Source organism: Camarhynchus parvulus, chromosome 26 (genome assembly GCF_901933205.1).
Source record: "Camarhynchus parvulus chromosome 26, STF_HiC, whole genome shotgun sequence".
Taxonomy (NCBI): domain Eukaryota; kingdom Metazoa; phylum Chordata; class Aves; order Passeriformes; family Thraupidae; genus Camarhynchus; species Camarhynchus parvulus.
In genome coordinates this window covers 3,224,044-3,236,985 of record NC_044596.1, presented here as the reverse complement: position 1 = coordinate 3,236,985, position 12,942 = coordinate 3,224,044, and the positions used below count along the sequence as shown (strand labels likewise).

Below are 12,942 nucleotides of genomic sequence, written 5' to 3'. Positions count from 1 at the left end.
TGGAGATGCTGATTTCAGTCAGATTCTACAATTGGTTTTTATTTTCCATCAGACTCAACTGAATCCTTTTTAAATGTTTGAAACATTTTCCTCCTGGCATTGGTCAAAATCCTTGAAACCACATTGAAATGGGAACTAGGGGATAAATCCTTCAGGATGATGCTGATTCCAGCACCAGGAGATGCTGATTTCAGTCAGATTCCACAATTGGCTTTGATTTTCCAACAGACCCAACTGAATCCTTTTTAAACATTTTAAATGTTTTCCTCCTGGCATTGGTCGTATTTTACTCCTGGCTGCTCCACTGCTGGTTTATGACTTCCTCTGGGTTGTAAAATCCTCTGGGGATCCTCCAGGGTGAGAGATGACATGAATGGCTGTCAGAGCCCTGTTACTCCAGCAGTTTAGAAGGGTTAATAATTCTTCTGTCTGTGCTGAGCTCTGGTTTTTCATATTCTGGACATCTCAGGGAAAAGTGGCTTTTAAACAGCATCCTCTGCCTTTGTTCTTATTTCTCCTTTATCACAGGAGCTGGAGCTGCTGAAGGTGCCATCTTCCTTTATCTAATCCATCTTATCTTGTCATCAGCATCTCTTGTTTTCCTGCAGGTTTGCAGCATGAGGGGATTTTCCGAGTGTCTGGGTCCCAGGTTGAAGTGAATGACATCAAAAATGCATTTGAGAGAGGTAAGGAACAGCTCTTCCAGCAGCCCAGGAGTTATTGCCAAATGTGGGAATTTGTGTGAGCCCTCAGAACTGCCCTGAATGCAGCTCACTTCTTTTTTGTCCCTTTGATTTTTGTGTTTCCCGAGTGAGGCTCTCCCAAACACCTCCCTGGTGCTCATTAACCTTGGATTCTCACTTGTTTGCTGTTGTGCTTTGTACCCTGTGGAGTGTCTGTGTAATAAATATTCTGAAGCCAATCTCCTCTCATGTCTGATAGCTTATTGATTGTTTGCAGCACTAAAGGACGTGGAGGATTTCATTATGAGGTGTAACTGCAGTTTCCTCCCCTCTCCCCAGCTCTTTGTGTGCTGGAGGGTGAATTTCCACGGCTTTTTGCTCTCTTGTTGAGGCACAGCTTGGCTACATTTATTCAAAATACCAGCAAGGGAGAGAGAGAGGGAAATTTCAAGAGAGTGTTAATTTGGGGTAGCTTTTAATAGATTGGGTTTTTTTCTCTCTGGGAAGAGCCATTCCCTACAAAGGCAGGGAGCAGTTGGGAGCCTCCTGGCTCATCAGCTCCTTGCTGGGCTGTTCTCCCTGGCAGGGCAGGTTCAGAGGAGCTGCTCCTCAGGCGCTCCCTGCGTCACAACAGGGCTTCTGTTCATCCCTTGAATCTGTGCTCCCAAAGAACAGGATCGCTGGTTTTTCCCTGCTCGCTGCTGCTGCAGGACGAGGGCACGCGTTAATTAGCTTTATTTTCCTTTTGGGGGAGAGGGAATTTTAATGAGCAGCGTGTGGTGGGTGATGTCACCTGTCCCCAGCTGCATCTACCTGAGAGTGAAAGCCCTCAGCAGCAGAGGGGGCAGGAATGTGTGTCACAGTCAGGAGAAGCATCAGAATCAGATTTTTCTATAAAGAAATTTTTATATAAAGAAATACCAGTTTGGGGAAATACCCACTTTATCAGAATCAGATTTTTCTATAAAGAAATTTTTATATGAAGAAATACCAGCCTGGGGAAGTACCCATTTTATTAGAATCAGATTTTTCTATAAAGAAATTTTTATATAAAGAAATACCAGTTTGGGGAAGTACCCACTTTATCAGAATCAGATTTTTATATAAAGAATTTTTTATGTAAAGAAATACCAGTTTGGGGAAATACCCACTTAATTAGAATCAGATTTTTATATAAAGAAATATCAGTTTGGGGAAATACCCACTTTATCAGAATCACATTTTTATATTAAAAAGTTTTTATAAAAAGAAATACCAACTTGGGCAAATACCCACTTTATCAGAATCAGATTTTTCTATAAAAAAGTTTTTATATGAAGAAATACCAGCTTGGGGAAATACCCACTTTATCAGAATCAGATTTTTATATTAAAACATTTTCTATAAAGAAATACCAGCTTGGGGAAATACCCACTTTATCAGAATCGGATTTTTATATTAAAACATTTTCTATAAAGAAATACCAGCTTGGAGAAATACCCACTTTTTCAGGATCAGATTTTTATATAAAGAATTTTCTATATGAAGAAATACCAGTTTGGGGAAATACCCACTGGTTCCATGCAGAATAAAAAAGAGGATTTTTGGCCCCCTTAATCTCACTTGTCTCTGTAAAATCTGTGATGTAGAGGACTGCCAAAGCTAACCACAAGGTCCCTGCAGTTTATTACTTCATGCAGAGCCCTTGGTGGCAGTTAATATCAGGGATAGTGCTCAGGTTTGGAGTGGCCCATTTATTATCCTGTGTGTTATTAAGATAATAGGCAAGCTTTGGTAATTTCAGTCACATAATGGATACATATAGCTTCAATTTGAGGGTTGCCCCATCATTAAATCTAATTATGGCTGATAGGGAGTTTTCCCCAGGGAACAACTCCTTGAGTGAGCATCTTCCCTTTGGTAGTGCAGGCAAACCGTGGTGGATCTGCAGCAGCAAATTGTCCCAGAAACTTCCCCCACCTCATTCCCTGGGTCTGCACACACCTGGGCCAGGTGTGTGATGCTCAGTGTCCTCTCTGTTACCTGGGCAAGGTGTGTGATGTCTGTGTGTCCCCTGGGCCAGGTGTGTGATGTTTGTGTGTCCCCTGGGTCACCTGGGCCAGGTGTGTGATGCTCCGTGTCCCCTGTGTCACCTGGCCAGGTGTGTAATATCTGTGTGTCCCCTGGGTTACCTGGGCCAGGTGTGTGATGCTCCTGTGTCCCCTGTGTCACCTGGCCAGGTGTGTGATGTCTGTGTGTCCCCTGGGTTACCTGGGCCAGGTGTGTGATGCTCAGTGTCCCCTCTATCACTTGGGCCAGGTGTGTGATGTCTGTGTGTCCCCTGGGTCACCTGGGCCAGGTGTGTGATGCTCAGTGTCCCCTCTATCACTTGGGCCAGGTGTGTGATGTCTGTGTGTCCCCTGGGTCACCTGGGCCAGGTGTGTGATGTCTGTGTGTCCTCTGAGCCAGGTGTGTGATGCTCAGTGTCCCCTCTATCACTTGGGCCAGGTGTGTGATGTCTGTGTGTCCCCTGGGCCAGGTGTGTGATGCTCCTGTGTCCCCTGTGCCACCTGAGCTGCACTTTTGGGTCACCTAAATCCTCCTGTCAGGTGCTGGAGCTGTGATGTTCTCCCCTGCCCAGAACACCTGGAGTCTCTCTGCAGCAGGAGCACCACCACACGGTGACATTTGGGTGACATTTGGGTGACAGAGCTGGCCCAGGTGTTCTGGCATTCCTGGCAGAGCTTCCCACCTGGGGGTCCCTCTGTGCCTCACCCTTGCAGTGCCCCTGGGGTGGGTGGGATGAGCACAAATCCTTTCCTTCCAGTGATTTCCTCCAGTGTTCTGATTTTTCTCTCCTTGCTCCTAAGGGGAAGATCCCTTGGCTGGGGACCAGAATGACCACGACATGGATTCCATAGCAGGAGTCCTCAAGCTCTATTTCAGAGGCCTGGAGCACCCCCTGTTCCCCAAGGACATCTTCCATGACCTCATTGCCTGTGTCAGTAAGTACATGAAGAACTGCAAAGAAATGAGATTCATTTGCCTCATCCCCCCGCTTGCTTTCCCTCCCTTTCCCCTTTTTTTCCTGACTCCAGGGTGAGATTTTGGGGTTTCTCTGGCTGGGTTTGTGCTGCTGGGCTGCTCTCTGTTATCCAGTCACCTTTTCACAGCCATCCTTGCTCTGACATCAGTGAACAAGAAGATGGAAATTCACAGATTTTGTGTGATGGGGTTTTGTGAGCCAGTGCTCGGTGACAGGATTCTTTTAAAAGAGAATAAAGCAAAAAACCCTCTTTTGTGTAAAATAATCTTGAAGAGCTGTCATCAGAGGATGTCAGAAATGCCCTGTCTGAGGCAGGGATCACCAGCAGGGTGCCCTGGATATCTGCTTTCCCTGGATATCTACTGCTCCTGTGTGCTGGCCTCAGCTGACAAGGTAGTTTTTATTCATGCTCCTTTTAGCTTCATACCCACAAGGGACCATCCACTGCCTCCTGCTCCAGCATATCAATCATCAGGCCACTCACTGGTAACATTTCTCATGGTTACTGAAGGTGTTTCTGCCGGGCAGAGGGCTGTTTGTGGTTTCTGTGTTGTTTTTAAGTGGCCTGGCTCTTGCTACATCCCCCCAGAACTGAAGAATGATTCCATTGTCCAGGCTGAGAAATGGCCTTTGCAGGGGCAGCCCCTGAAGAGAGGCAGAAGATCACTGAGCAGACAGCTTCAGGAATGCCCTGTGCTTTTCTGCTCCTGATAAATGCATTTCCAGACTCGGATTTGTGTGATGTTGAGAAGCAAAATCCCCTTTCCCCCTAAGGAGCTCTCCCTTCTGAGCTGATTTATGCTGCCCACTTGTTTCTCAGCAGGCTGCCGCACACAGAGCCCTTTGCCTCAGCCTTTAGCTATGTTCATTTGAGTGTTCCAGCTCCTCCTTTTCAAACACCCACCTTTCCCAGCTGCCCTGAAGGAGCCCTTGTGCCAGGTGACATCCAGAGCTCCCACGCTCTCAGGATGGAGGAGCACAGGGGGTGGGATGGTCAGGACAGACGGACACGAGAGATCTCTGCAGCCAGGGCTTGGAATTTGTGATTTATTGCAAAGGGTGCAGGGCCCTGCTGGGAGCTGCCACAGAGAGAAGTAAAGAGAGAGGCAAAGAGGATGAGAGAGAGAGAGTGTGGTGGTGCTCACAGGGGTCCCAGGACGAGGGAAGAGATGAGAATCTTGACTCCATGTTTCAGAAGGCTGATTTGGTATTTGATGGTATATATTATATTCAAAGAAAATTATATATTAAAACTACACTAAAAGAATAGAAGAAAGGATTTCATCATAAGGCTTGAAAGGAAAGGAATGGAATGATAATAAAATCTTTTGACTGACCAGAGACTCTGAGACAGCTGGGCTGTGATTGGCCATTAATTAAAAACAACCACATGAGACCAATCACAGATGCACCTGTTACATTCCACAGCAGCAGATAATTCTTGTTTACATTTCATTTCTGAGGCATCTCAGCAGAAAAAATCCTAGCAAAAGTATTTTTCATAAAATATGTCCCTGACAAGAGAGGATGAGTGTGTAAGAGAGCGAGGTTCCCATTACAATACCATAAATCTTCTGTGCTGAATATTCTAATTTTCACTAATCAATTGAGTACAATATACAAATCCTACAGCATTTCCATACAGCCTATAAGAATCATTACATTACTATACTGTGTTACATTTTAAACCCTAAAAACTCCTCTTTGGGCCCCTTCTGCCAAGCTGTAGGGTCTGCTCTGACCCTTGGCCCTGTCTGCAGGCAGAGGGTGTTGTTCCATCAAAAGGGGATTACCTTCAGCTGGCCACACCATTGTTTTCCCGTTGTTTCATAATTAAGGTATCTCAAAACTTCATTTAATTTCAATCTTGCTCATAGTTTCCATATTCTCAAACTCTTTCACCAGACAATCATATTTATAAGGCTTTCCTGTTTCCTCTTCCCCAAAACCAGGGAGGTGTTTGGGGACCTTCTCTGGCAGGTTGTGCAGCCAAATCCCCTCCTGCTGGTCTCTGCTGGCTGCCCAGAGTGCAGGGCAGGGGTCCTGGTGGCCCTGGGGCTGTGGCACAGGGGTGACTCTCTCTGTGCTCTCTCTTTTCCAGCCATGGATAATTTGCAGGAGCGAGCGCTGCACGTCCGGAAGGTGCTGCTGAACCTGCCCAAGACCACCCTGATTGTCATGAGATACCTCTTTGCATTCCTCAATCAGTGAGTACCCCTGGGAGCACCTTCAGAGCCTTTGATTTGTAGCTGTGGAAGTTCTGGCGTGGTTTTACTTGGATGGTCTCAGTTGCAGAGGTGGGAAGCAGCATTCCCTCAAAATTGGGCATCCTCCTTTTTGAGCTGGCCTTGAGGAATGTGCTCACCTGTGCTGCCTCTCTGCTCCAGCAGCTGCCTGCAAACCCTCCCTGGCATCCCTGGCTCCCAGGGCTCTGCTGCAGGGTCTGGGATAAGCATGGAATTATTGAGGATGGACAGGGCAGGGACACCTTCCTCCATCCCAAGCTGCTCCAAGCCCCATCCAGCCTGGCCTTGGGCACTGCCAGGGATCCAGGGGCAGCCACAGCTGCTCTGGGCACCTGTGCCAGGGCCTCAGCACCCTCACAGGAAGGATTTCTTCCCAATATCTCATTTAGCCTCCTCTCTTTCAGTTTAAAGTCCATTCAGTTTTAATCCTGCTGTAACCCTGGTGTTGAGTTGGGCTGCAGGTGGGCTCTGAACAACAACAGAGAAGAAATAAAATCAAATATTAAAATCAGCACCCAGAGCTTTCAAACTCCCCTTGCAGTTTCTACTTCATTTCTTACCTGGATCCAGAATATTTGTGTCCCATGAAGCCCAAAACTGAGCTCAGCTGTGTTCTGAGCAGAGGATGGAGATGCTGTGTGGTATTTTCAGGGTCCCCAGGCCAAAGGAGGAATTGAGAATCTGATTCCATGTTCTTGAAGGCTATATTATATTATATTATATTATATTATATTATATTATATTATATTATGCTATACTAAAGAAAAGAGAAAGGATACAGACAGAAGGCTACAAAGAATGATAATGAAAACTCCTGACTCCTTCCAGAGTCCTGATATAGCTGGCTGTGATTGGTCATTAAGTTAAAACAATTCACATGAAACCAATCAAACATTCACTTGTTGGATAAACAATCTCCAAACATATTCCAAAGCAGCAAAACACAGGAGAAGCAAATGAGATAATTATTGTTTTCATTTTTTCTCTGAGGCTTCTCAGCTTCCCAGGAGAAGAATCCTGGCAAAGGGATTTTTCAGGAGATATGATAGTGACAATGGTGATGATGATTCTGCTGTTCACCCTCCTTCCCACCTCTGTTTTTTTTGCAGTTTATCTCAGTTCAGTGAAGAGAACATGATGGATCCCTACAACCTGGCCATCTGCTTTGGGCCCACGCTGATGTCTGTGCCCGAGGGCCACGACCAGGTCTCCTGCCAGGCTCACGTCAATGAACTGATCAAAACCATCATCATCCAACATGAGAACATCTTCCCAGGGCCCAGGGAGCTGGAGGGCCCAGTCTACAGCAGAGGTGGAAACACAGAGGATTACTGGTACGAGGGATGCTCTGACAGAGCCATGGCTGGATGTTTATCCATGGGTTAGGATGCTGCAGCAGTGTTGGCTCATTCAGGATTTGTTTTATGTATTTTTATATATACATAAATATATACACATATATATATATGTATATGTATATATATAAAAATAAAATTATAATATTATATATTATTATATATAATAATACATTATATATAATATTTTATAATATATAATAATATATATTATCTAATATATAATATTATATATTATATACATTTTATATAATATATAATATATAATATATTATATATTATATTATATATAATATATAATATATATTATCTATATTTTATATATTATATATATATTATATATATATTATATTATATATATATATTAAATCTGTTTTATAGCAGCAAAGATGGCTCTGGTCTCTCTGGAGAGTCATCAGCTTTAAAGAAATAAGCTGGTATAAAGTAGCTATTCAGTTGTCAAACCTCACTCACTTATCTTGAAGGGCAAGGCTGTGGAGGGATTTTCTTGGATGTTCTGGTTTGGTAGCTGCCAAAATCAGTCTCTTTTTGTTCTTTATTTTTTCCTTTTTTTTTTTTTTTTCTCTGCCTTTTGCCTTTTCTGGAGTTCCTTTGCTTCAGCCGCAGGGGTCACTTGCAGCTGAGCCTCCAAGGCTGTGGCACAGTCGAATTTCCAGGGCTGCAGGGGGGGAGGGAAGAGGCAGGAATGCAAAATCACCGTTTCCATGCAGCCTGGAGCTCCGGGGGCCTGGCCACGTGCTCAGGCTCAGAGCGCATCTGGAAGCAATTCAGGCAGAGCAGCTCCTGTCGTCTGGGCAGGGGGGAAAGGAGAAAGGAAAGGAAAGAGGAGAAAGGGGAAAGGAAAGAGGAGAGGAGAAAGGAAAGGGGAAAGGAAAGAGGAGAAGGGAAAGGGGAAAGGAAAGGGGAAAGGAAAGAGGAGAAGGGAAAGGGGAAAGGAAAGAGGAAAGGAAAGAGGAGAAGGGAAAGGGGAAAGGAGAAAGGGGAAGGAAAGGGAAGGAGAAAGGAAAGGGGGACGGAAAGGAGAAAGGAGAAAGAAAAGAGGAAAGGAAAAGGGAAAGGAAAGAATGGGGAAAGGAAAGAGGAGAGAGGAAAGGAAAGAGGAGAAGGGAAAGGGAAGGGAAGGAGAAAGGGAAGGAGAAAAGGAAAGGAAAGAGGAAAGGAAAGGAAGGGAAAGGGAAGAGGAAAGGAAAGAGGAAAGGAAAGGAAAGGAAAGGAAAGGAAAGGAAAGGAAAAGGGAAGGAGAAAGGGAAAGGAAAGGAAAGGGGAAAGGGGAAGGAAGGGAAAGGAGAGAGGGAAAGAAAAGGAAAGGAGGGCTCTGCTTCCCTCCTGCCTGAGCTGATCCCTCCCTCTGAGGATCAGCAATGTTCATTTGTGTCCCACTTCTCCCCCCCCACTGCTCCTGCTCTCCTTCAGCCTCACAGCAATGGGAATGGTTATTTTGGTGGCTAAAATAAATAGGTGTTTTAAATGCAGTCGCTGTGGGGACAGAGCAGGCCTTGTTTCCCTGGCTTGTCTCAGAGCTGTGGGATCGCTCCTCATTCAGAGGCTCCTCCGAGCTCGCTGCTGTGTGCACAGCAATTGCCAAAACCTTTTGGAAATTCTCTTAATTTCACCCCTCTCTCTGATGTTTTTAGCTGATGTTATATATGAAGGAATTGCAGGGGGGAAAAAAAAACCAACTTAATAATATTTATGGCCTTCAGGAAACACATTAATTTGGACAAGAGGTTTTGTGCCATGAGGTGAAGGGAATAAAAGTGTGGATGGGACCCCCAGGGATCATTGATCAGCCCCAGGGCCTGCCCAGACACCCCAAAATCCCACCCTGAGCATCCCTGGGAGTTTAGGTGGGAAATGCAGCAAGGATAGATTTTCTCCAATTTGAAAATTAAGAGGTTTTTTTTTTTAATGATGACCTAGGAAGTTTACCAAAATGTAACTTTAATGAAGTTCATTTGTTAAAATTATACTTATAAAGGACAGGATTTTAGGTGGAAAATGCAGCAAGGACAGGATTTTAGGTAGGAAATGCAGCAGGGAACAATTTTTTAGGTGGAAAATGCAGCAAGGACAGGTTTTCTCCAAATTGAAAATGAAGAGGTTTTTTTTTTTAGGTTCCATCAGTAATTTTATGATGATCTAGGAAGTTCTAGTACAAAATGTAACTTTATAATTTTAACAAATGAAATTCATTACTTATAAAGGACAGGATTTTAGGTGGAAAATGCAGCAAGGACAGGAGTTTAAGTAGAAAATTCAACAAGGACAATTTTTTAGTGGAAAATTCTACAAGGACAGGATTTTAGGTAGAAAATTCAACAAGGACAATTTCTTAGGTGGAAAATCCAACAAGGACAATTTCTTAGGTGGAAAATCCAACAAGGACAATTTTTTAGTTGGAAAATGCAGCAAGGACAGGATTTTAGGTGGGAAATTCAGCAAGGACAATTTTCTTAGGAGGAAATTGCTGCTTTTTTTAGGTGGAAATGCTGCTTTTTAGGAGGCATGGCTGGGAGAGGCACGTGGCCCCCGTGCAGGGTTTGGAGCTGCAGCTGTGCTCGACATGACTTCACAGTCTGGGTGAAACCTTAGCCCTCAGTGCTGCTTCCTCCTGGGGCCTCCAGCTGGCTTCAGAGGCTTCTGCAAACTTTATTAAAGAGCATAAAAGGCTTTGCAAAGCATGGGGAGGGTTGATGGCTGAGGTGCTGGCTCAGGAGATCTTGGGCAGCCTGGTGGATTAAGCAGAATAAGGAGCCAGAATTGTTCAGACATTTCAGCTCTTCTCATTATTTTTTTTTTCTGTTTTCCTCATATTTAGAAGAGCACAGGAGGTAGATGGGCAAAAATAAAATTATTTTAACCATTGCAGGGCCAAAATGAGGGATGAAGTTCCTCCTGTGTGATGGAGATTAAAAATCACCTTTAAGGAGTCACAGAAGGCAGCAAAGGAGTTTTCTGGTGTAAGATGGAGAGCCAGCACTGGTTTTTAGCCCTTTTTTTCCCTCCTGAGAGAGGCAGGCAGGGCTGCCAGCTGGCAGCAGCTCTGTGGAGCTGCTTGGGAGAGGCAATGGATCCTCTTCCAGTTTCCTTTCTGCTCCTGTCCAGAGGGAGCTGCTCTTACAAAAACATAACCTTTGCTTGCCACTTGTTGTCTGTTGATCCTTTCGAAGCTTTTCTTCTGTGCCAAACATAAATGAGTCCTCTTGGCAGTTTAGGTGCTCTGGAATCTTTATTTACAGGCAGCTAATTGGGCTGTGGGAGCTGTTGAGGGAAATGAATGGGACGTTGAAGGTGGCGATGAAAGGGATGGAGGGAGATGACAAACACAGACCTGGAAGTATCAGGTTATAAATCAAGGAGTGATTTCCCCCAGGAAGTTGCAGCTTTCTCATCAGCCATCTAATGAGCTAATTAGAGCAGTGGAGAATGCAGCCAGGGGAATCATCCTGGCAGGGCAGGGAGGAGCTGGACCCAGCCTGGCACTGCTGTGGGAGTGCTCAGCATCTCCAGGGCTCCAGGCTGTGAGATGTGAACTTGGGCTGTGCTGATGGCACTCAGAAAGGGTCACCAAGATGTTTGGTTTGGCTGATCACAAAGAATTCAGCTTGATTTTCACCCACAGCCGCTTCAGCAGATGCATCCACGAAGTGTCTGCGGCAGCAAAACCTAAATATTGACTCCTGCTGCTGGGGATTCCCAGTTCTGTCTGGTTGTTCTCCAGGATGTTCCCAGCTCTGTCTGATTGCTTTCCAGGATGTTCTGTCTGCCTGTTGGCCATGAGGGACCTCAATCCCCAGCAGTCACAGCTGTCCCTGTTTCCTTCTGTTGCAGTGAAAGCCCCCATGGAGAGAGAGCCCTGACAGAAGATTCAGTGCAGGATGTCACAGCTGAGCACCACACCAGTGATGATGGTATGGGAATTCTGCTCGTTACTGGGGAAACTGGTGCAGCCTGCCTTGGGGGAGGCTGGGCTTGTTTAAGGGTGCAAAGTGGAGTTTAAATCAGAATATTCACTGAAAGCATCACTTGGAGGCAGCGTTTGGTGGCAGGAGGTACAAAGGTGTAGGATCAGTGGGAATATCCAGAATTACCTAGCAATTTTGGACAATTTTGAACACGTCTCTGCTTCTCTGCTTCTCATGGGGTCTCAGCGGGAGGGTGGGTGTGTTTCAGTGTGCTCTCCCTGTCCCTGTGCCAGGCATTTCTGCTGTCAGTGGCTCAGGGAGGAGAATTGTGAGTGCTCAAAGCCCTTAAAGGGACAGCAAAACACCCCCAAACCTGCTTGTCTTCCTCTGAGAGCTGGGTTTTAGAGCAGGCAGTCCTGAGGGCCTCTCTCAGAGATCATTTGTGGATTTCCTTGAAGAAGCTCAGTTACATTTTGTGACCGTGTTCACAGGGGTTTTCACATTGGGGAAGAGATGAGGAGCTGACTCCGTGTTTCAGAAAGCTTGATTTATTATTTTATGATATATATTATATTAAAACTGTACTAAAAGAATAGAAGAAAGGATTTCATCAGAAGGCTGGCTGAGAATAGAATAGCAAAAAATGATAACAAAGGCTTGTGGCTCGGGCTCTGTGTCCGAGCCAGCTGGGCTGTGATTGGCCATTAATTAGAAACAACCACATGAGACCAATCACAGATGCACCTGTTGCATTCCACAGCAGCAGATAACCATTGTTGACATTTTGTTCCTGAGGCCTCTCAGCTTCTCAGGAGGAAAAATCCTAAGGAAAGGATTTTTCATAAAAGATGTCTGTGACAACATTGCTTGTCTTATCAGTGAAAAGAGGCACCAAGGCTGAGAATTCCAGGATATTTCCTAAGGAAAAGGTGGCACTGCAGCTGTGGGCATCCCAAAGGCTCCTCCTGGGATGGGGAACATCCTGTGAGCCCCCTCCAGAGCAGAGGAAGGATGAAGTGACTGATGTGCAATGATGATCCCTGCCTGTAGGACTGTGCTTGTCATTGATGGAGTGACAAAATTATCTTTTGTCTCTTTAAAAAGGAGAAAAGCCTAGAAGTTTCTCTCTTCTCTGTAAAGAGCTTTTGTTATTTTGCCTTTTATTAAAACTTTCTGTTTCCAACGCTGCCACAGAAGCCATCCTGCTGGGTTTTAGAGCAGCCAGTCCTGAGGGCATCTCAGATCTTAGCTCCTGTTGCTGCTTGCCCTCAGTCACTTGGGCTGGTGGGGCTTTTTGGGGGGAGATGCTTCTGCTCTGCTCCCTCAGCCTCCATCTGGCTCAGATGGATTCACACCATTGTTTTCTCCAGCCCTGCAACCTCCTTGCAGCCTAGAGGCAGCTCCAGACCCGGTTCTGGAGCTCCCAAGGAATAACTGGAAAAGCTGTGCCTTGTGTTTGGCCTCTGAGCCCATTTGAGTTTGTTCCTGTGGTGCAGAGATCTCTGTGTGGAGTGGCAGATCTCACTTGGATCAGGGCAGAGGAACCACAAATCTCTTTTCTCCAGGAAAGAACTCAATTTCCATGGATTGCTTGGCTGCATTAAAGCTCCTTTAAAGTAATTAGAGGGAGCCCACTGGGGCTGTGTGGTTGAGCTCATCTCCATTCCCCTGATCCCTGCCCACAACCAGGAGCTGCCTCAATACACA

The 12,942-nt window shown here is 45.4% G+C and overlaps 1 protein-coding gene across 2 annotated transcripts in view; it reads left to right on the top strand.

Annotated features, from left to right (window-relative positions):
• SRGAP2 (SLIT-ROBO Rho GTPase activating protein 2) overlaps positions 1 to 12,942 on the top strand; it is a 112,360-nt gene that overhangs the window by 88,337 nt on the left and 11,081 nt on the right. For both annotated transcript variants that reach the window (XM_030965578.1, XM_030965577.1), the window contains exons 15-19: positions 609 to 686; positions 3,533 to 3,667; positions 5,810 to 5,915; positions 7,064 to 7,288; positions 11,162 to 11,241. In XM_030965578.1, coding sequence (XP_030821438.1) covers positions 609 to 686; positions 3,533 to 3,667; positions 5,810 to 5,915; positions 7,064 to 7,288; positions 11,162 to 11,241 — 624 coding nt within the window. The remainder of the gene's footprint in view (positions 1 to 608; positions 687 to 3,532; positions 3,668 to 5,809; positions 5,916 to 7,063; positions 7,289 to 11,161; positions 11,242 to 12,942) is intronic.